The 25,238-nt window shown below is 37.4% G+C and overlaps 1 protein-coding gene and 1 long non-coding RNA gene across 7 annotated transcripts in view; one reads left to right on the top strand and one right to left on the bottom strand.

Annotated features, from left to right (window-relative positions):
• Window positions 1–10,042, bottom strand: part of LOC110838342 (homeotic protein ultrabithorax) — an 879,469-nt gene extending 869,427 nt beyond the window's left edge. For 2 of the 4 annotated variants that reach the window (XM_087342533.1, XM_022081453.2), the window contains exon 1: window positions 8,237–10,020. In XM_087342533.1, the coding sequence (XP_087198659.1) occupies window positions 8,237–8,951 (715 nt within the window). In that variant the 5' untranslated portion in view covers window positions 8,952–10,020. Of the gene's footprint in view, window positions 1–8,236 lie in introns of all 4 variants that reach the window. The other 2 variants (XM_022081455.2, XM_087342531.1) reach the window with 2 other exon arrangements.
• Window positions 10,043–10,815: 773 nt separating this feature from the next.
• Window positions 10,816–22,175, top strand: LOC110838346 (uncharacterized). Of its 3 annotated transcripts, none has more exons than XR_002546070.2 (5): window positions 10,816–10,989; window positions 14,892–14,923; window positions 15,908–16,492; window positions 19,370–19,504; window positions 22,020–22,175. It is a non-coding gene; the product is annotated as an uncharacterized LOC110838346 (long non-coding RNA). The 3 variants fall into 3 exon arrangements; XR_015533558.1 differs by having other exon boundaries at window positions 14,892–14,943; XR_002546071.2 differs by lacking the exon at window positions 10,816–10,989 and adding an exon at window positions 14,535–14,595.
• The last annotated feature ends 3,063 nt before the right edge of the window (window positions 22,176–25,238 follow it).

Genomic DNA, 25,238 nt, shown 5'->3' with positions numbered 1-25,238 from the left:
CAGAAAATAATGAATCAGATGTTCTCCAGACCGGGCTTACTCATCGTCCTGACATCTGAAACTTCGGTAAACTTCTACCAGACTACACAGCGCTACCGCCCAGAACACAGCTTACTCACCATTCACAATTTTCTTCCCATGCTATTTTTAAAATCTGCAATTCAGACTTCGTCATTATGAGCCGTCATTAGGCAATAAGAAACAGAGACTACGCATATTCCTGTGACCTTCGGTTCGTAAATCCGACTAGTTTCGCTGTGCTCCCTAATCCGGAGCTTTGTTGTTGCCAGGGGTCATGTTTCTGGCTTATTGTGTCTTGTTCGGCCCAGTCAACGTGCAATGGCTCTACGGCCTGAGGGTGAACACGTCAGCCCGCCTACACGAACAATTTTGCACTGCCGGGTCGTCACCCTGCTACTGCCACAGCTCAGTGCAAAATAGTACAACACAGCACAGTACCGCGGCGCAAATAATTATTACCCCTCTCAGACATTCATGTAGAATTGTTTCTAGGCTGCTCGCTGTTTACGTAACAGGAAAACAAATGAGTTGTCTTTATTCCTGGCTACATGAATAAAGTGTGGAAAGGGGGGACTGAAGTTTGGAATACACGTATTTTCAAAATACCTTTTTGGTGATATCTAATTGACTCTATGTTTATTATATAGATGAGTATCTTGAGGAGGGGCAGTTACAGTTAATATCTTATTAATAGGAATTGCCATTAAATGTAAAATCGAACTTATTTAAATTCTATATTATATAGAATCCTGAAATAAGCTTAAACTATTTACTTCTGCATTCTTTTGCTGTACCATAACGACATTCATCCGGTATTTGCAAATATTAAAATATTTAGCTTATTAAATCACAGTAACTATTATAACATTTTCAACAAATGTTTCTTTCACTTATCAAAATCAACTCGACAAAAGCAATAACAAATAAATTCCAAAGTATTTCCATTATGTAGTAGTAAGTCTTATTTTTGCAATTATTCACACTAGAGCGAATAAATATTAAAATAAATTTAGGGTTACATAAAATGTATTGGGGATATTTTTTGTTGTTTATTGTAAAACGCTTCATGTAGCTAGACCCATTTATCAAAACAAGCAGACTTCATAACCTTGTTATTAATTAAGCTGCAATAAAGTTCGGCATAAATGAAAGATACTAGGCCTTCTCTTAAATGTAATGAAGAGATAGCAACATTAATATTTTAAAAACACAGATCTTAATTAAATCAATACCTTAGTAATAAGTTATAACAGTCTGCGCTCCATAGAAGTATATTTGGCAGGATTCTTAACGACTTGATTGGTGCAACACGAAGGCAGGTATTCACCGGCCAACAAACATTCCGCACGTCTGCAATCGCTCCATTTTATACATGTCAGCATAATTAATGTTCAGAACTTAATGAAGGGAAGTGTTAATGTCACCGCCTAAGATTGGATATCATTCTGTAACGCCTTCTGCAAGTTATTAGAACATTACAAAAATAGTGGTTTAAAGTTGACTCTGTTATGCAACACGCGATGACAACGTGTAAACGAACATGGGTACAGGTCCACGCATTCCTAATATCATCACTGGATGAAGGTGGTAAGCTCCAAACCCATGCCTCTTTACCCCCAGGTAACCATTTCACAGATTGTTTCAGAAATTTCAGTATGTAATACAGAGTTTTAAAAGGCTCAGTCACAAAATTATGCCCGTTCTGTTCATAGAATAAAGTACAATGAAACATTTTTTTATAATAGCCAACAAACGGAGTCAGGTTATATTGTATAAAATAATGCCGTGCCATCACAACTTTTATTTTCATTTAATATTCACAATTTCATTTCGCTTGTTTTCAATAGTTCTACCCAAACCTCAGTGCTTTAATTTAAAAATGGATTTGCTAATAGCATCTGTGCTAGGCCCTGTTACTCCATGGGGACACATGACAGGTCGATAACTCCACAATAAGTACAGCCACTAACAAGGGAAACTGCATTCATAATGGATGCATAAGAGCTAAAATCTATCTATATAATTTGCAAGTGTTGGTTGGCCGATCATTTCCTTATAAAGTGATGTTGGGCCTTATGGGATAATCAGGTTGGAGCCTAGCAAAATAAGAGTCAAAACATGCATCAAATGAGTGAATAGTGTATAAATTTACAAATATTGTGTGCAGATGGTTACTTACTGTAAGATACCTGATAATATTAATGAATGTGTATGATGTTAAGACCGTTGACATGGTAATACTTTTGAGGGATACTGGGCCCTGTCGGATAATATTTATGTCTGGCGGGCTCTGGGGCCCACTAAGTCTCCTGTCCAATGGGTAGCAGGTTCCCTTCCCGGGGGTAAAGCGCGGCCGGGGCGTGACGCTGACCACTCACCCTCTCTAGTGCCGAGGTTAAGAATGAGTAGGAGCTATACCACCTCCCCGACAAGCGCCTACATGGCGTATAGCGGGACAACTTTACTTTCTTCACTTATTATGTATGTTTACTGCTTTAGATGTTCCGTTATTCTTGACGAGTAATTTCGTATTGCTCTAATAATACCTAAAACATGAAAGTTTAAATATCTGCAAAATATACACCATAGGGATGGGCTGTAAAGTTAGATCTCCGCAAAAAATATTTACCTGTATCTGTGATCAGTATTTGCAAAATATGATTTTGAAAAATCCGTACAAACTATTAGGTGGGCGTCCTATTACCCGAAGCCCAATTCTTCTTACAAGTTGCTGCAGTATGCCTGACATACGTATATACTCATATACTGCAATGCTTTGTAATGATCCTTCAACACATGGCCTATTACAATCGCCTCGCTATCGGCAATACCTTGGCAGTCATCGCTAATATGCAGGGCAGGGTCGCACTCGTACATAACGGTTGACTAATTAATTGCCACCACTCATACATTCTTTCAGATAGAAATGCTCCATAAGTGACGTAGACCTACTTATAAAGAGGCTGTTATTTTCAAAATGCACGAAATAGTGATCATTTAAATACTGGTATAAATTAATTTTATGTTACGATAAGCATGGAAATTTTAATGTTAATCCGTAGCTCTGTTAACTAAATATAGTGGAATATAAAACTAAAGGTTAAATCATAATTAAGTAAGAATATATCTGAGAATTGCATTTAAAACAATCAAGACCTATTAACATATACTTTACATTGTGTAAGAATAAATTCATGTCATATTAGTTGCATTTATTTCTGATGTGGAAGAAGATGGTGAGAAAAGGTAAAGCGTTTTGCTGGAAGGGCAGAGCCTCAGAATGGACTGTCAAATGTATCCATTACTAGGCTTCAACCTGGCCAAACAAAAAGCCGAATATTTATTTACTGCATTTATAAAGAATGATTTTGCGGGGACAAACAAGAGATTAAACGAATTTCGACTAAATATTTTAAATTATAGTCCCTGTCTCAAGCAAAACACAACGCGTCTCTAGAACAAAGATCATTGAAGGAGGCTGTTTAGGAAAAGAATAACTTTATTGAGATCACACGAAACCCGACATATTCTGTTACTAAAATGCAGAGTTACTGAATGTTAAAGTAGGTGGTACATATAGTTTCCACTGTCTAAACAGCCTACTTCACTCCCTAAGTTATTAGACCTACTTAGGACAGACACAGAATAAACATTCACACAATACCAATGCACACGCATGATTTTATATATAAAACACAAATCGTTTAGCACAGCTGAATGCCAGTGTATTTTTAATCTGATGCAAAATATTAACAGAACGCCATTTCCTTGCAACGCAAAGCAGGATTTCAATCGTCGTCTAGTAAAATGGTTTAATCGCAATGTTTATTTCCGTAGTTATGTTCACAAATATCGAAGAAACCAGTATCATATTAATCCAAAGTTAAACCAACTTCAACACCATCCACACAACACAAAATCTACTCTAGGAATGAGCAGGACCAAGTTTGGTGGGCCCCACATAAGATTACTACGGGGGGAGAGGTTATAAGCTTTTGTAGTCTAGTTGTGAGTGGCTGAAGGGTCCTTTGTAACCATGCCAGTAGTTCGAGAGGGAAAGGAAGATGGTAGAATGAGCGTATGGTGGGACCTATACGAAATTAAATCCACAGAGTATCTGGCCATATTGAAGGACGTGCTAGTGGCGGCACGTCGTTACGAAAATGTGAACTATATGGAGTGACGGAAGAAAAAAGTATGGTACAAACAGGGTTACAGAGACGAGCAAACAACGGCTGGTTGGCTGGCTGGCTGGCTGGCTGGTTGGTTAAGTTTCTGATTTATTTAAAGCCGCCTTTCTAATTGCAGATTGTCGGAAGGAAGTGTTATTTAAATTATGAGAAACGGCTGTGATAAATTCTTCAGCACTCAGTACGAAGTGATGGGAAATAAGAAAATATGAGGGCCTACTCAAACCAAAAGCAATCAGATTGATAAGTTAAAATCAGTGCTCAAATATTAGGCTATATCTGAGAATTTATTCCCTTAGTATCTTTTAAATGAACCATTCATTAGGCCTAGGAGTCAATTTAAACACTATAATTTCAAATTAATCATGCTTCTGAAAATCTGGAAACAATTTTAGTAAAAATAGATCAATAACCTATAATATTTATACACACACTGATTTATTGTGCACGACGTCCTTACTATCACGCGAGTTTCTATAAGTATGATCCGTTTATTTTTATTGCCTGTTGGTATTAATGCGACTTTTCAAATCTATAAACAACTGATATATTACGTTATAATGGAAAGCTGCTTAACTTAACACACATTTACGCCTAACGGACTATAAAATAAGTAATAAACTGAACACAAAAGCATTCAATTACGGTAGATTTGAAAGTCAGTAGGTTATGATCTACCAAGTAAGCCTACATTGTGTTATTTTCAGTCCTAAGTTTGCTATTTTATTATACCTCGTTTCGCGTCATTTATGGATGTATTTCCGTCTTTCTGTCTACAAATGTGGTTAAAATTGAATTTAAAAATATATCAGTGCGTAGCTCTAATTTTGATACAGTTTGTCACAATTTTCGACCTTCGGAACCCTGTCAAGCAAAATAATGATACAATATACACAAATGGGATACACGATCTTTATCTGCTATCAGCAGCAGCAACAGTGGCTGAATGAGAAATCGGTGCTTGCAGATCGTGCAGTTTGAGGGTTTCAACTACGTAGAAAGTAATAAAGTTGGTACTGAAAGCCGGTTATGGCTCCCATTGATGTGGCATGTCACTGAATGATGAATTAAATACTGGAATGATTTCGCGAACGATTTCTTTTACAGTAGGCAGAGATTCAAACCGCCGTCTACAGAAAATAGAGCTGGTACTCTGCATCTGACCTACCCTTCTCGGATTTACTAAAATAAAAATGTTTTTTCATGAATCGCTTTTCCCCGTCTTTTGAACGTTCCACAAAAAAATAAAGTGGCGTGGAATAACGCAGGCAAATATTCACGAGCAAAAGGATTGCGTGGTCAACAAAACATGCAAAAATATACACTTGTAAAATACATTTGTTGATAAATACTAGAATAAAAAAAATATACAAAAGTAGTCATACGGGAGAAGAAAAATGCAGCCAGCGAGGAAGCACAACGAAAATAAAAAAAAGAAAAATCCGGAGAGAACCAGTTTTTAGTTGATAATGTGCGTCGAGTTATTGGCTATTGTAATGTATTTCGTATAATGGCCACTGCAATAGGAACATAATGGTCTGAAAGATAGGCAAGATTCGAAGATCCAGGCGGGTGTAGACGAGAACTGAGGGTTGTTAGCCTACTGGTGCTTTAGTTCTGCCCGGGTATTATTACGGGTTCTGCAAACAGCTGATGTTGAAGACGAGGAAAGAACATCAAAGTCTACGTGTGTACGAGGAAGACAGACAACTATGAAAGGCCAAGCACGAGGCAGTCACTGTTTGTGTTGACCGCATCTTAACCCCTGGTTAAATAAACGAAGAGATATACTGAATTAACTCACACAGACTGCAACATGAAATATATTCTCGTTGCAGTCTGGACAACACCAACATTCTGTTATGACAGGTAGCGACAGAATGGCATTTGCAGAAAGGCATCTTTTGCCACTAAAAACTCATTGACAATGTGACGAAATTTCGAAAGATTAATGCATATTCATAAGACAAGTGTCAACTGAAACTGGTTTGCTCTAAGTCGTAATACAAAACAGTTTCACAATTCTAACCAAGATCACCCCGGGTATATTCGGTAACTGTATATCGAAATTATTTCGGCTCTTCACACAGAAGAACACTAAGCCCGTAGTAGCTACATGATTTCGACATTCCACATTACATTTATTTAACCGGTTGATCATGGCATAACGATTCTTACATACATTATTTCATGACCTTGTCTGCTCAGAGTACCCCTTACTTAATTCATTCGCTTGGTGCCTACTACTAACAGCCCTACGAAATTATCAGCCCCGACTGACGTTTCGAGAAACACGAAGGAATCAATTATTTCTATTGGAAATAAAAATTTTGTTTCAAACAAAATCAGTTACTAAGGGAAAACATTTCGATGTTCGTCGTCTTGGTTGAAATACCGTGTGAGTTTGCAGGTAGACACTAGCATTCAGGGAGAACATACTGTCTCCATCTTCCGAATATAAGGTAAGTACGTAGGTACCAATCTACAAATCCACACAGAGTTTCAATCCAGAACAGCGTAGTCTACAACTTTAAAGCCGTAATTTGATACTTCAGATGTCATAAAGTAACAGCATGATTTGGTTCGATAAAGATAATGTCAACCACGAAAAAACTAAACATGAGTTAATACTGTTTTCTGGGCGTGCGGTGTTCATATCCCTGCACAGGTAATTTGCATTTTCATTGCTACCGATAATTAAGAGCTTGAAATTTGCGTTATCCAAACTTTGCACTAAAATTGTGGATACTCAGAAGCACAGGAAATTGTGCCTGTAATTTACATTATTTAACTGTATAATTTGACACACTAAAAATGGAAACCATCAAAGATCCATACGTAATAAATGAATGTATGAGAAAGTAATTTACTGTACGGAACACCTTATGGAGCCGGTCTGATACAGGACGTAAGTCAGAGGAGGGGGGAACTAAAAGAGGAGAGAGGAAGCCTGACAGAGAAGGCGTGGTGTTTGTGGGTGCCGTGTGCAGCCTCTTCAAACTACGCGCGCGAAGGGACGCGACACGATAGCTGTTGTCACCACGTGAGCATTTGAAAATACAACATTTCTCCCAGTATTTAAAAAAATAAAATAAAGTAACCAAATTCGACCATAACTACGAAAAGACGGAAACTATGAAAACACTTGTCATGTGACAAATGAGTCTGCAAGAATAACAGACAATGATCACCACATGAAGAAAATATTACCTTTGAGGGACAAAACAGGCACTTTGACAAACCTAACCTACACGTGTGCATATTGAAACTTGGTCAATATCCGACTCTAAACATCGCTTCTGTGAAGACCGGAGACATACCAGTTCATTCATCACGATATCAGTGTTTAACCTTTGATACAGACATGTGTCGATCGACTGCTGATGAACATAATTAGGTTATAAAGTGATTTAAATATTACAGCTATGAAAAGGAAGCCTCTGTAGCTACTTTGCTAACACTGCACTCAATTCTAACGATACGTAACTATAGAGCACCAAGGGAGCATTTGACCAGTGACAATTTCGTAAATAGCCAACGGAATTTTACATAAAAGACAATACAGCGAGTTTCTATAGTTTCGTTGAATTCAAGAAAGCTTTGCCATGCTGTAAGACAATTCATATTACTAAATATAACGATGAAAGAAAACACTTATCACCGAAATTAATGCTGGGAGATGCCACACCGAGTCAGTTACTTTCAGTACAGACTTGTCCGAATCTCACTACGAAGATTAATCACAAAGAGACCAAACGTTAGCTTAATTAGTGCTTGTAGACCGAAAATTCTTATGCGATCACAGAAGCACGACTCCACAATGGGAATTGTTATCAACAAACCTTGCGCCCTATTATACGACTTACATAAGTGAATATCGATTGTTGTCAGAGGAACCTGTATAATGATAATCTGCTAATAACCCTGAACCTTCAACTTCCACAGAACTCCCCTCCTTTCATTCATGAGGGCTGGCGGGGTAGAACAAGCACGTGGTTTTACATAAAGGGGTTGATCTGACTGACCTGCTATGGCCATCCATGGGTAGAATGTGTGGTTGGAGGGCTGCTGGTGTAGTTGAGTCGCCACTGTGGGTTGAGCGGCCGAACTGTTGAGTGAACATGCATTCGAAGACCCTAGAGACCATGCTGAAGTTCTGCCTCCACCTGCACCCGGACTAGAAGCCGGATCGCCACCAACAAGTCCAACGGACGAACCATACCCTCCTACACGTGTGTCAGGTGTACATGCCGCTGGTCTCACCACAGGACCCACAAGACTGTTGCCACCAGCGTTATTAGCTCCTCCTCCGCCCGCAGCGCTTTGCCAGACATCTTTTGCAGCTGCTGCAACGACTGCAGCGTAACCATTCTGGTGGCTCTGCTCGTTCGGCGTTGTCCCTGTCTTCGAACAGTCTGGTTTCGTGGTTGTACTGTAGTTTGCGACTCCTGCATTGGACTGCTGACTGACTGAATCGGCCGCTGAGGAGTACAGCTTACAGGCAGCAGCGGCCACTGAAGCATCGTATGGTGAATCCTGTGGTGGTCTCGCCTGATGAAGGGAGTGATGGTGATGGTGTTGAGATGACGCGTATGGGGACATGCCCAGCCCTAGCGGAAAGCGATACGCTGCTGCAGCAGCCGCTGTTTGGTCATGGTGATGACCTGGGGCTGCTGCAGAACTCGCGGCTTGGTGATGATGGCTCCCGTAAAACCCACTTTGCTCGAAGTATGAGTTCATACTGGACAGTTTCCTTCCTCAAGAGACTGATTTGACTCACGGCCTACTTGTCAAAAAATCTTCGTACACTGACCCCTCCCACTTACTCCTTTTTCTTAAGTGGGGACGAGACAAACACCCCAATGTCTAATTAGGAAAATTATATTCCTACACACACTTTCTTGTACTTGTCACACGCGTTTCATGAGCCAACACATACAGTGTTCGAAATAAAATCCATGTAGTTCTTCACGACAAATACGACATTTATCGTCATTTGTTCGGACTGTAAGCCAATTTCACCGTACGTCAAACAGCAAATAATTTTGTCATTTCAGCATAAACCAAAGAGAAAGAGTACACCACACATACAACTCGTGAACACAAGAACAATAAAGTAAAAACAGTCTTATCTTTAGCCACTTGTCGGTAGCAGACCATCCATGTCACCAGCACACATGTCACTCAAGTACAGGCCAACCATAACGACCAGGAACAACTCACACGTTGTACTACAAGGCGAGAATTACGGAGTATTGAGAAGAAGACGAAACAGCAAAATAAATCAGTTAAAAACTGTCAAACATCACAAAAACCATACACAAATACGGTATGAACCTTTCAGAGATTTTAACACCTCAAATTCATTTAATTCGTAATACTGATTTAATGATGGTATAGACCTTCAAAAATCACCAACGAATTTAAATCCTGGAACTGTTAAATCACGTGAAATAATATTTCCTTCGAAAATTATAAATAAAATACCAGTTATAGGTAATCAACAAATTCGCGGTAATATACGAATAATAAGCAGAAGACCATTGTAAGTTACGATTAATAATGAGCAAGCAGTTGTTGGTTAAAGATCATAGCCCAACCAACAAGTGGACAGAAGCAAAGGCTATGCTTCCAGCGAACACCGTGGTCAAACACGCACTGGTTTGGTATGTTATGTATCAAACTACACTGTCGTCCCGCCACCACTACTACAATACTACCAGCACAGCGACCTGACATGCATCCCACCCGTACGCCGGTCTGGCTTGCCGAGGTTTGTACGTCCGTCTACCGTTTGTTCCAGTATCGTCCTCTTCCACCGCCTCCTCCCATCCGGGCGCGAGAAAGAGACGGGATAATAAAAACGAGACAGTGCACACTCCACAAATACAGGCACATGCATTTATCGCACGCGAGTAAAACCACGTCCTGCTCGTTGGAGGGGGGAGGAGAGGTGGGGCGTTTACTGTGTGGTAACAAAACGAGACAAACTGTCCCTGTTAAACTGTAAATGACGCACAAAAATGCAACATATTTCTATTTAAATCCCTTAATCCATTTTGTCTCTCTGAATGTTTAAGAAAATAATATAAATGGCAATAATACGGACTCGGATAATAAAAAGTTCGTTTGTTATCTTCAGTTATTTTAATTAATAAAATCCTGGTGTAACAAAATTCGAATGACAAATATAACGAACAATGTAAATAAATTTACCAAAATAACTGAGGTAAACATTCAAGGACATACCAGAAAGGAGGTGTAAAGAGCGGTTTGAAGACAGAATTGGAGAGGGAAGGCAGTAAGGAAAGAGACATATATATTAAAGAGAAGGACAAAAGACGTAGAACACGAGGAAGAGGGTCATCAGAGAGGGAGATGAGAGGGAAAGAGGGTTTATGAAATGGACCAATCAGAATCAAATTCGTCACGGAGGGCAGAATGCCTCCCCACTTTCAATGGGATGTTCATCCGCTAACGAAACATAGTTCCTACGATTATGCTTCTCTCTTATACACGTAGTAGCAACTGTAACCTAACTTAGTATGTGTGAGATAGTATACAGAATACACAGCAGCCTGTGGGTATTCTTTGCGCCCGCATAAAATATATGAAGAAGCATCTATACCTATTTCATTTCCCTCCCTGTTCATTCCATACTTCATCCCCACCCAAGTCCACAACAGCCAGTTGGTTTCAAAGCACCAGACAGAGGAAAATTCGAAAACGCTGCACACAGCACCAGCTAGAGGCATTAGCAGGAACTATTACAAGATACGTAAGGAAATTATAAACTAATATATTTTTTTACACACAGCTACTGTCAGCGTTCAGGAATATAAAAAAGGAACATCTTTGAGTCCAATGTACGGAAGTGTCAACTAGCCTTGAAACAAACGAAACAATGAACTGAATACCGATTAATATACAAAGCGCTTTGTTTCCTTTTATTTGAAAACGTTCCGCTCATATAACTTTCTTGATTGTGGAATCTAATTCATAAATTTGCTCATGCATTTAAATTGTATCGTAACGGATACCGATATTTAAGACTGTCCTCAGTAAACGTTTTAAAAGTTTTCTAATATAATTTTATATAATTCTCGTTAAGGCAAACCCTTCTTTTCTATCATCTTCGGAAAATCATATATTGATGCTGCATATTTTACTGCTATAGGTTATTTGTCTAAATAATACTCTGTGTTCTTCACGTTTGTACTAGACATTCTTCAAATAAACATGAATGAACAGTCACAGCAAACAGAAGATCATATAATTGTATAGAAGTGGACTAATACAGCTGTTACCTTGACCGGTGGAAATAAATGTAGGCCTAACCAAATAAGCTAGACTGTAGTGTATGAAACTACGTTTTAGACATTAAATCTTAAATCTTCCTCAACCCATGGAGAAGAGTTCTTCAGAAGCTCGTCTAGAAAACCCCAGCTTCAATGAAACTCAAATGTTCATTACTGTGTTAGTAATACCAGCTCGCTGCTGGACGCTGTCCTGAACGAGGTACCTCCACACCCATTCCACGTCCTCTGCGGCCGTAAGACTTGGCTTGTTTAAACATATTATTTCCTTCTACTTTCTGGTCAAAGATAAACCCACAACCTAATCAGTTTAATGACTAGACTGCACAATTTTAATACAGTCTAAGATCCTAATTTTTAATCCACTTTTCGATAACTATAGCAGGAGTTGAGGTTTTCAAGGGATGTAAATATAAGTGGTGTTACGCTGTTGCTCCTTATCTGCCCGTCTCCTCCCTACATCTTCACACTCACCTCGTCTTCAGAATTTAAATTTTAAGTAACCTTCATTTTTATAATGGTTCAGATTTGTCACTCCTGAAATGAAAGATGTTTGTGTATAGAGTTTAACCATTAACCAAGAAACATTTCAGTTTTTTCAAGTGACTAGGAGCAAGACAGAAAACTAATAAATTAATAAAATCATTCGTAAAATCTTCGAATGGTCTAGAAAATTAATTTTGTTGAATTTCAGTATTTGCCAAATGATGTTTATATCGAACTGCATTTTGTTTTCTTTGAGATATGGCCTATTTGTTTAAATATTATTTGCATGCGTTATTTGCTTCAAAGAAATCATTAGATACAATTGTACTACATTGTAATTGTTATACGCGAAAACAATTTGTAGTATGTTTACGTAGTCCTGTGGAAGAGTGCACATTGCTTAGAAGTTTCGAACAGGCTTTTGTCAGGAATAAGCGAGAAAATCCCCAGTTTCAACACAGCCCAAGAGACATATACGCAAATAATTCCGTTAATAACAAATTATGTTTAACTTGTAATTTACATTTGTAAAAAATATTATATCAATGTTCTAAACAAAAGTCACGATAATACGACGAACAACGGACTATAAAATCTCAGGTAAAATTCTTCTTGCTACTGCACAAGATTAGAACCCGAGAGCACTATTATTTTGTGTCAAGGTACAAGTCTTCCGTTGTCCAGCCATCAAAATCTGGTCGGTTCAGTTCCGTCTTGTTCCTATATAATACGAAGATATAAACTCGGTAGCGACTTGCCGCTTGTTGAAAACTGCTGGCCGGCCCCCCGACGGACTAGATACTTCCAGCTTGGGGAAACTCCCTTTAGCATCTCCCGCTTATTGCGGCAAACGACAACCGGGGGCCCGTTTCCTCTTGACTTTTACGATTCTACTCAAGTACCACTAAAACTCAACTTTACAATCCTCGACTCTTTCCCCTCCAACCCGCCATCAAAAACCTGCCTACTCACGTCTACACAAACACACAAAAAGCCACCTGATATCCACATCACAGGCTTTATACACACATACACACAACAGAAGCATTTGAAAACATGTGTTGTTGGTTTTATAAACACTTCGGATATCGTCATTTGACTGACATTTACTGCCACATACTTAAACCACATTATAGGCAAATAAACATGAATCATGTTATTAACGTAATCATCAGTAAATATCTCCAGACTTTCTCTTTCTGACCATCTCCCTCTCCTATTCTCTCCATTATCTTCTCTTTTTTTTAACAAAATCGACTCATCAGTGTTTACAACCGTTAAAAGGTCCATTCTATTGACGGGTCTTAAAACTGACTGATACTGCGCCTATAAAAGATCGTATAAACGAGTGGGGGAGGCGCCCAACAACGTTTATAACTCCAAACCACTGAAGTTTTACACCTGTTGAAAGGAGAAAAAGCTTTTATCACAACACACACACACACACATACAAAAGAGTTTGATTTACAGCACTTAAGGACTTCTGCACCAGTAGCAAGGACGGCTCCTACAAGAGAAGTGTTCTTTATTCTTCGCATAAGTTGTGAATGCTTCCAACCAGTCACTTAAAATTGATATAATAAAGATAAAGCAAAGTTTTATGTCTGGGTAATATATTTTGATGAAGGTATATCTGATAGTTGTATCATCATCGTCACAATCATTACTCTATCATTTTATATGGCTAGTGTTCGTCTGTATTAGATTATACGGTCGTTTCGTGACAGCTACATTATGTACCTATAAACCCTTAATTATCGTATTTTGACTGTCTATAAAACTTCGGAGTCAGATCCCATTATTCCTTCCCGTCTGTAGCATTAGATGTCCAGTCTATAGGCTGAATGGAATGCATTATTCACAAAAAAAACATCAGATAGAACATTGTAATGAGATCAATATACCTAAATTAAGAAAATACCACCATTTCAATCAACAGGAAAGTTCTGTGAAATTACATTTGTAAATAGAATGCATTTTGATCAACTTTGGACATTTTACATTGATGTAGGCTAATATTACTACTGTGGGCAAATGGCTATTACAATTGCATATCGCATTTGATATAGGGATTAGTGAAAAATTGCAAGGTGGTCATGATGTCAGAAACAAAATATATCCCAATATAAATGTGGCTGCCTTCTGAACTGTTGAGCCGTGTAGTCTGGTAGAAGTTCACCGACGTTTCAGAAATGCTTGATGCTTCCACCATTACGGCGTAACCGCCTAGGAGACAGCCATCTTCATATTCGACGCCGTGAGAAACTGAAATCCCAATATCTTATCGTCCATCAACAATTCATAACAGAGGAAGCGGATATCGACCGCAGGTTTGCGATTTGATCATAACGTTCATCACAGAAAGACCCTGCGTGTCCACGTGGCGCGTAAACTGCTCTAAGGCATGCCGACTGATCACGTCAACCAACATTCTATCCGCAGTATTTATCTTACAGGCAAAGCTCTCGCCTTTTTATACAACTATCATAAATTAGCATTGCGGCAGGTGCATTGAAAAAAACGCCAACAGTGTTAATCTTAATTCCCCACTTGTTTTGCACGGCTGTCAAACTGGCACTCAGGTAACTCAATGGAATAATAATTGTTGACTGTATGCAGTGATTTAGCTAGAGATAACTCGCGAGAATCTCTACAAATTCACAGCCTCTGAAATTAAAATTCTTCGACATTTCTGGTAGGCCTAAGGCACCGGGCAGTCAGCCAAGCCCACAAATTAGTTTTCTATATGGACATTCTCGTCTGTTTACATAACTAAGCTTATATAGATTTCGCTAGACCCCACATCAGCGTTATTTGCATTCCTTTTTACCAGAGTCGCCACTACCAGGACTTAATTTCTGTTTTTCTCCTATTGCAGAAACAGTGCACTCGACCAGCCAAACGCGGAAGGTAATATGCCATCCTGAGTGGTATGTTTATATGTATATGTTCCTCTAACTATAACAGGTGATATGTAACACCTGGACCAATTTCATACCATAGCAACTGCTGATCTGCACCAGGAATAATGCCAGATGAGCTACAAATTTACAGACTATCAAAATATTACACATCAATTTACTGTGGAACAGCATGTAGGCTATACTTACTGGGCTATGCCGGCTCATATTTTTTCATGAAATAGTTACTAAAAATATCATTTCCACTGCATAAATTGTACCATGTACTAAATTATATCTAAGAAAATATTTGTAACCAGTCAATATTTGTGTTGTGTGTAGCATGGCCGTGTGAATTTGTAGGCGGATACCGAAGTTTCGGAGAAATACAGTCTATTGTCTCCGTCTTTAGGTCTTCAACACTTCACACGGCGTTACTAGCCACAACACCAGCAATGACATCTTGAGCGCAGTGAAAACCTGAAATATCAGATATCAAAGTCATTTGAAACTTGTCTCATGTCTGTCGCTAAACCAAATGTAGACCCATGTATAATAATATTCCGTGGCGTAACAGCTCCAGAGAGCCAAAGCCGACTAGCTAGCTGCTGGCCTCACGTTCACATAGACCCATGTATGGGTGATATAAATTAATAATTTAATACAAAAGTGCGTTTAAACAAACTCAAATACGATCTGTTTTACAATATACAAACCCCAAAATCGGAGGTAATATGTTCCCCCGAAATTCCACAATCGATATCACACAAACTTAAAATTTAACTAAAGAATTTTGCTGATGCCCTAAAATTGATGACGGCTGAAGAAACCAAAATACATTTTATGTATCTATTTACGAAGAGAAATTTGCGTCTGGCTAAATAACACACTTGTACGAGGAAGCAACTTGCATGTATGTAACTCTAACTTGATTTAGAACTCATAGCATTTTTCAACGGCTGCGAATATAGAGACTTTGCTTTTTATTTAATAGGCTAACTCAACGATCTACAGTCTACAGCTTCTCCCATCAACCGGGATTACAGTGTGCGTGATTCCGTTCAATGCGTACTGTTTCGTGTGTCAATATCTTTGTCAAGGACCTACCCGTAAATTACACTACTAATTCAGAGCATCTAAGCCACTGTTCGACCAGCTGTGACGTAAGGTAATGTGTATAAATAACAAGAGGAAAGGCCACATGTTAGCATCAAATTATGGCATTAATATATCACTCAAGGAACAAAGAGAGTACGGAGTTGTTTAAAGGTTTAATATCACAGTAATTTTAAGTAAGACCCCCGACTAAAAGTTAATTTAACTGGAAGAAGCTCAAGCTAAGTAAAACAGTACAAAATATTAACTTCTTCAATCATCCTTTATGGCAGTGAAGATTGGGAACTGAAACAACTGATTAAAGTAGATTATGAGCAGCAATATTTCTGCATATAACGGAAAGATAAACTCCTCTTAAATAGGTACAAGACGGACAAATTTTAGATACACTCAAAGAGTGCATGCAGAATTTTGTTGGAAAATCAAGAAGCAGATGGGAGGATAACATCAAGATGGATCTTAGGTAGGTGAGCTGTGAGGATGGAAAATGGTTCGAGTTCGCTCATGATCGTGTCCGGTGCGAATTTTTGTTACGCTTCCAGAGAACAGGTTACGTAGTTTTTAACCTACATTTAAGAGTATCATAGAAATCTGACTTGAAACAAATAAAACAAGGTGTGTGATTATCTCTATGCAGAACACAATGGGAACGGTTGAAAATAAGGTTTAAATATTTCAGGGAGTCTCTAGACCAGCGTTTCTCAACCGGGGTTCCCCGGAACCTTAGGGTTCCGCGAGCAATAGTGATGATAGGCTAATCATATGTAAATGTATTTTTGAGTCATTTTTATGTTTAATTTCATATTAGTAATTTTACTATACACGTGCGACATATTCTCGGAAAATTCTTGGGTGTTATAATAAAGTCTTCAACCTGTTAGAAATATAATAATCATAAGAAATATATTTAGCGACGTCTATACGGCGCCAGCGTGAAACCGCCTTTAGTGGTCAGTGTACAGGAGCTGTACTCAAGATGAGATTTACTGACCTATCCCTGGACAAGTTCTGGATTTCTGTGAAAGAAGAGCATCGTGCCAGTCATAGGAAAGCAATAAATATATTGCTGCAGTTTTCAACCTCTTACATGTGTGAACAAGCGTTTTCTTATTTAACGAGTATCAAGACCAAAGACAGAAATCGTCTCCTTTCAGTTGAAGATGAAATCCGTGTGTGTTTATCTAAAGTTCGACCCCGAATTAAGTATTTGTGTACCAAAAGACAAGCACAGTTTACACATTAGAAAAGTAAATTTTATTATTTAAATTGGCTTCAAAAATAACATTTCCTTGACATATATATTTGTTCATATGACATTTTACTTTCATTTATCTTATGCCTTTTTAACATTGTCAATAAACGATTTAGTTATTGTAGTAGTTATTATCTGTTTTCGTTCTGTTTATATGTGTTACATACGATATTGGTTATTTATGTTTATTTTGACGTAAATACGTCTATAAGGAAGGGTCATTCGGCAAAAAAAGTGGAACGAAAAAGGGGAACGAAAAAAGGAAACGAAAACGTGAAACGAAAAAGTGTAACAATGGTTACCTAGCGAACGACGTGTTTACTCGGCATTATTGTTACCTAGTAAACCTCATCTGTTTACTCAGCATTGTTATTACCTAGGAAACGTCATCTGTTTACTTGGCATTTTTGTTTCCTAGGAAACGTTACATTACATTTCATTACATTACATTAAAATACATTACTTTACATTACATTCATCTACCACAGACCCATCTTAATCGTAACTGATTCAAGTTAAGCATTCAAGCATTGTTGTTACCTAGGAAACGTCATCTGTTTTTCTCGGCATTGTTGTTACCTATAAAACATTACATTACATTACCTTACCTTACATTACATGACCTTACCTTACCTTATCTTACCTTACCTTACATTACATTTCATTACATTACATTACTTTACATTACATTCAGCTACCACAGACCCATCTTTAGCGTAACTAATTCAAGTTGATTAAGCAAAGTCTTAATCAAACTTATCTCAATTGTAAAACATGCACAAAGGAAATATTTAGAATAAAGCCAATATATTAACTTCCTTTCCGTATAGACGTATTTACGTCAAATTCTCCGGAACCGTGGTTCCACTGACAACTTTTTTGTGTGAATGAAAACCTCCGTATGAGGTCTCTTGAAGAGGCAGTTTGATTTCAGTTTTTTTGTATTGTCAATAAACTTGAGAAAAACGTAATTTTTTGCGTAAACCAACTATCAGAAAAAATATATTAAGTTTTCCTTATGAATTTTAAGTTTATAAAAAAGAAAGAAAAATATCAATAATGATATATAATAATTTTTATGTAGGGGTTCCCTGAGACTTGAATATTATTTCAAGGGTTCCGCAAAGGCAAAAAGGTTGAGAAACGCTGCTCTAGACATTCCGTAGGCCTATCGGAGGCAGTATGCGATTATGTGGAGAAGGTCGTCTGAAACCAAGGCTAATTTGTTTAAAACATTATTTACCGGTTTAGTTGAAACGGTAATCAGTGAGTTGGGATGTATCCCAGATTACACTAATATCTTAAATGTAATCGCTTAACCAGCTAACAGAGGATATCTGGAAGTTCTTTTCAGAAACACGTCTTAGAGCATGATTTCTTTTCTCAAGGGTCTACACGAATATCCTATCAAAGCTGACCTTTGAATCACGCAGGCCTAGAAATGAAATAGCTGCTATTAATACTCAATCTTCACAAAATAATAGGTTTTGAAATCTGGGGGTTCTGCTGGGTTCACCGTTTCGATCCTCTTTAAAAAAAACACGTTCTGCAGTTGCCAGGAAATCCGTCGCAGTTTCGGAACAAATGCTGACAATAAATTCTGGGCACAAAATTTTCTTGAATAATTGTCGTGCCCAATCTTCAAAGAGTTCTATCATACAGTATAGCTCTAATCTATCTTAAAATAATAGGCATAGAAGAAGTAATAATAAGTAGGAACGGATCGATTACTTAACCGTTCTCGGTAGATGTACGTAATTTGATTTTGATCACAACATATATTTATCAGCATTGATCGCCGTAACTTCTTTCGCAGACATTAATTTAATGACTATGCCAACCACTTCTTCTCTCCATCCAGATCCTTACCTAACCATCGTTAATGAAACATACTGTCACCTCTTTTCATCCTGCATGCTGTAACGTACGCAGATGAAATGTGTTACTTAATCTAAAATTCAAGCATCGTCTTTGGATGCACGTAATAAAGGCTAACCATTCTTATTCCTGGATTGATGGCCGGTTGCAAAAGACTTCCGCATTACTCTTTCCGAACACTTAATAAAGTTTCACTCTTAATATTTTCAGGTGGATGCTAAAGTAGCTACGTCTACGGAGTACAGACTTTCATCAGAAGCTGCTAGTAACTCACTTGGCCATGGAAATATTAGGTCTTTATTGAAACTACGGGTTCATTACTGTGTTTACAATATTCTGAACTAGGTCAGTTCCGTCTACATCATCATATTATATTTAGCCTATGAAAAATCTATTTTAATATTATCCTCCAAATTACATGACAAAAATTATTGTGTACATATACACGTCTCATCAATCCATACATGCTATACTTTCCCGCTATCCCATAATTCCTGATTTTATTATAGCAATAACCTAATCTAAGATTTTGCCAGCAGAGTTGTTTAATTAGGATATGCATAAGAATATTTAGGACCATTTGTCCTCTTACAGATAAATAAGTTTTATATCCGGTAAAGAAAATCAGTGCAAAATTGATGTAGCAATTGATACTTAAAAAGAAGAAAATCCTCTCAGGTGCCATCTATCATCTCAAAAGTCTGGATCCTTTCAATCCGCTCCAGTTCTGTTCTTATTTCACTACACTTCTAATTTTTCTGTTACAAACAGAACACTACGGGCAGAATTGTTTCTGATAACTGATCAATATAAGAGAATGTCGATTGTGGCCTTCTGGGTCGTCGACTTGTAGGCGTTCACCAACGTTTCTGAAAAACGAATTACTCCCACCTCCGTCCCACTTAACCCTGATAATGGAATCAATAAGTTCCTCCGAAACATTAGTAAGAGCCAACAAGACCACACGACGTGCCGATGCAGAAGAGCAAAATCGATTCCCTTAGCGCCATGTGCAGTTAAAACCTCAGACAGTGTAGTCTAAATAAAGTCTAATTCATAGGCTCGAAAATAAAAAACAGTTACTGGCCAATACAGCCTGTTAAAAAACTGAAGAATAACATACAAACAGTAAACACATTGCTCTTTTTCAATGGAACTTTCCCTCGTGAAATTCATGTTATCTAAACATGATACAATTTTTGAAATGCTACATCAACATTTGATACTGTTTATAATTCCACATACTAAAGAGTTGAGTCTCTACGTGAAAAACCTTGAACGATTTTAATTGAACAACTACGAAGAGAAATACAGAGAAATTAAAGTGAATATCGATTTAGCGTGCATATAATAGGCCTATTAGAATCTTGTAGACTTATTGCAAATCATATACACATTACAAATGTCTCACTAGATTAACAAGAATTGTTTATTTGTTGCGATGCTTATAGTAATTGTAGTTTACTTGCAAACATTCCTTCTGAATGACAGTACGTCTGCATTGATGATGGGTTATTTAGAGCCGAAACTTGGTACGCATATAAATTATACAGTACCATTAAAAAATGGCTAATTAATTTAATAACACCATACATGTTTATTTAATTTATTAACAGATATTTTTTCAAAAATAAATTTAAATTTCTACTTTCTGGTTTTATATTTTCAATAACAGAATTTCGACTGCGATAACATCACTGACGCCTCAGACAAAACAAGGTCGAAACGATGGCCTGAAGTTGGACAACCCTAACTTAGGTTATCACGTAGCTAGTGCTGTATAAGAAAACTACACGTTTGAGGGAAGTGAAACAAAATCTCATGAATTTTAAGGCACTGTCTTGCAGAATTACGAGACGCCACGCCACTATAACTGCTTGTCCATGACAAGGCGAACGTGATCTTCGAAGGTGCTTATAATACCTATTGAAGGAAATTTATGAAATTTGCACGAACTTCAGGCTGCATTATGTTTGAACGGCACTACGTTCATTTGCCATCTATGAATACATAACGTGTTGCGAAATAAGGCAGCGACAGGATTAAATTAAACCAGCGGTTTCAAGATTACATTTAGGCCCTTGGAAATAATCTCACGGCTTCATATAAATTATTTAGAAACAGAATTAGCTTCATTCAGAAGATAACGGAGCAAATATTTTCTGAAAGTCATTCGTAATTGTCCTTATTGTCTTAGAGCGAACGAATTTCTGAGCGCAGAAGACGTAAGAAGTAACAGGGCCTACTTTATTAGTGGTGTTCACTAGTCGAAAGTACCTGAACTTCAAGAAACTTTTCTTAATGTGTGCAGGTCAAACGTTACTGTTCTCAGAGAGTTACTCGGATTTTAAATAGCATCCAAATTAGGAAATTATAGATGCCTAACTTTGAAAATAGAATTTCCCTATTTCTTATAGAGAATGCTTAAAACGCTCTACTGTTGTAATAGGCGATAAAGCAAGTGAAAATCTGTTGTACTGAGTGTTCTCTTCATTCTGCCCACTTTTTAGAAAAGAATCGTAGATCAGGTGCTATTATTGTATACGCAGATAATAATTACATCGAATCGGAAGACGACAAAAACTTATAAATAATACATTAATTAATGAATTCATATAGTTCTATATTTATATATAGGCTCTCTATACGGCAGGCAGGGTACATGGCAGGAGTGAAGGAGCAGCAGTTTTAAGGACAAAAATATATTAAACTCATACTATATATATCCTTATGGCTATCACAGACTCGGGTTTGTGGGATTATAAAATCAATTAAACAAATAAAATAAAAAATCGCAGAAGTGAAAGTGCCCTAAACTGCTCACAAACAATGAACTGTATGAATAATTTTGATGGAACAGGTATCAATGTACTCTGGATGTATCGATCACCGCCTCAATAAGTCTGCAACATGCTTACGAAGCGAAACGACGGCCTCTGAACGCTTTTGGCTTACGATTCCAGCAAGTATTTTCCAGCTCCAGGAGGTCAATATGTTGCCATCTCTCGCCCGTACTGTGAACTACCAGGACTTTCGTTGTCTAGCTGGGAAGATCACACATACAAATGCCGGTCTCATAATTACAATACAAAAATTGTGGTGTTCAATTTTGTTAAATGTGTTATGTATTTATTTTTTAAACCGACACACTACTTTTATTTGGGACGTATCCACGATCATTAATTCCACAAAAGTACGAAAGAAAAGTACAATGATTTCTCAATCTAACACAGTTGTCTCTTTGAGACCTGGCAAGTATCATTGAAGGGCAGGCACACACAACATGCAGTCCCCAGAACGATTTTATCTGGTCCACGTGCGGGTCATAGGATGAAGGGCCCCCGGGCGCCCCCCCCCCCAAATTATTTTAAAATTAATCAACTATAATAAATCCTGACATTAAAATAAGTGCAGATAAAATTTCACTTTTTCTTCTTTCCTGTTTTAATTATTTTAACACATTTAATATTAATTATTGACCTTTTACAATTAGGATGAAATGTACCAAGTTATAACATGAGAACTTCTCTTTGTATTCTTTTAAACTATCAACAATGATTGAATATCGAACGACAATCATCAGCTGTTGAATGAAGACCTGCGCTTAAAAAATCAATACAAGAAACAGTATTGGAATTTCTTACCCCCCACCCTACCACTAGACAGTCTAAAAACATTGGTTCGGTATGCCATAACTCTCGTCTCTTCTCATTGCTGCTGTTCACAACGTAAAATCAGTATCATTTTGTGTCCGACTGTTTGCAGTAGTGTTTCTCTTTCGCTAGCAAGTTGTATCAATTTGAATTTGTACATAACTTTGTTACTTGATTTCTTGTTATCATGAGTTTTATGAAAAAGAAAAGACTGGATATGAAATTAATGTGTCTAATACAGAATGGACAAATAAATACATATACGAGATAAAAAAAATTCCTTGTTTGCCGAGAAACTTTGTCTGCACCTAAGGATTATAACATTCGTGGACACTTTACACATAACTAATTCATAAGTTTCACATGTTTTAAGTACTGTACAGGAAAAACGAGATGCGGCCCGAAGCATTTCTATGTTTACATTTCGGCCCAAATGTACTTTCAAGGCCTGTTGTAGGACTTACTCAGATTTCAGCTTTATTAAACCTTCACAGTGTCATTCTATTTTAGTTATTTTATGGTTCATTGAACGACGCTGTCAGCAGCTCAAACTAAAGGCCTATAATGTTGAAGGGTGGGATGATTAATGATAATAATTTGGAAAAAATGCAGAAGAAAGTAGTTGTAGAATACCTTAAGGTATTATCTCAGAATTTTCTATAGGGACTGAAGAAAACCACGAAATATATAAGAATAGCCGGTCTCCGGACCGAGATTTGAACCCAGAACTTCTTGAATAATAGGTTTAAGTGAAATAGGTTATCCAGCCTGATTATGAAGTATTAATAAATTACAAGGAAATGTGAAAAGAAAAGTGGATCTTTCCGTACACAGTGTTACATTAACATTTACTTTAACCCGCTCTCTAAACACTTACGAAAATAAAATAGAGTCCACGTAATTTTCTTCTCATGGCCTTGTAATCATACGTGAAACAGAATATATAACAATTAGACTAAAGGCAAAACTTGAATTTCAGAACAAAAGGAAACGTATTTTTGAATCTTAAAACTTTGCATACGTGTAGTGTATTAGAACATAAAATAAGCAAACAAACAAACTATTAACACTATAAAAAAGGCACTATTGCCATACGCGTTTCAACCTCAAGAGGTCATCATCAGTGGCATCAGGGAAATTAATTCATTTAATCAAATGGTTTAAACTGAATTTAGAAAATAAATAATGTGCAGTATCGCTTGAAATACTTTTGTGAAATACCCTATTCATTATTTATTTTCGAAATCCTGATGCCACTGATGATGACCTCTTGAGGTTGAAACGCGTATGGCAATAGTTTATTTTTTATAGTGTTAATAGTTGTTTGTTTGCTTATTTTGTATTCTTGAATATTAAAATACGTCATATTCTGCAAAACGTGCATAAAACGTGCCTGCACACATATCTTTCTAAACCAAATCGTAAAGACGAGAGTGTGTTGGAAATGGTAAAGCAGAATATTATTTAAGTTTCCATTATTCTCACAAAACCAACGAAACAAATATTTTGTTTTCTGAATTTCAAAGTTTCTAGTACAAGCAAATAAAAAACAGATGTAATAAGTCACTGCAGTCCAGTTTATGTTCAAAGATTTACGGAACCAGCAACCCTTTCTGTAGTACAGAGACACTGTAATTGTCGAATGTATTGAAGGTTATTTCATGCTTCGTTTCGGTTTATTTTCAAGTTATTATTTAATATTATAGAAATGTCACATAATTGTTTAAACAGCTATAATTGTTGTATAAAGTGAAGCTTTCGCGGCGACCGAAGTTGATGAAAGCCTCTGGGGCAACAATCCGAGTCAGCTGGCTGAATGGTGGCGGAAGAAATGGTTCATTCACCCAGTCAGATACCTGACGTGGCTTCTTGCCCGAGAGTCTTTCATCAGGTATAATTGTTGTTAACGCGTGTTCAGGTGATTAATTGAAATAACAAATTGTACTCAGAAATTATTGCCAATCGCAGCGAAACTCAACAATGACCCAAAATTACAAAAATTTACTCGCATATGTATGCCAGCAGTGAACGAAAATTCAAACAGTGTAGAGAAGAAGCTTACCTTTAGTTTGATATTCTTTTTTTTAATTCTAAATTGGCTGCATGATAGACATGCTTATGTACAGAAAACTAATCTCTCTCTAATCATAAAACAACTTGATGAAACAATGCTTTCTTGTAACAGAACCGTAACGGATTCAAGCCCCCTGTTTAGATCAGTTCTCAAATAATACGTGCTGGGTGCACAAGAATTTACTGAACATGGATGTTGTTCTGAAGGCTCCGTGTGTAACTTGGATGTGATTTTCTTTCCGTTCCATTTTTGTATCTTTGTGTTGCAATTTTATTTCTTGGACACTTAAGGTGACGGTGAGCAAGGAATAAATATTTCATACAACGTAACGTCACGCTAGAGGCTCCCCAAA

This window comes from Zootermopsis nevadensis, unplaced genomic scaffold, assembly GCF_977971745.1.
Source record: "Zootermopsis nevadensis isolate Lab colony 2312 unplaced genomic scaffold, Znev_1.0 Znev_ptg000001l, whole genome shotgun sequence".
Classification (NCBI taxonomy): Eukaryota; Metazoa; Arthropoda; class Insecta; order Blattodea; family Termopsidae; genus Zootermopsis; species Zootermopsis nevadensis.
The sequence above is the reverse complement of the archived record's forward strand: the minus strand, read 5'-3'. Positions and strand labels throughout refer to the sequence as shown.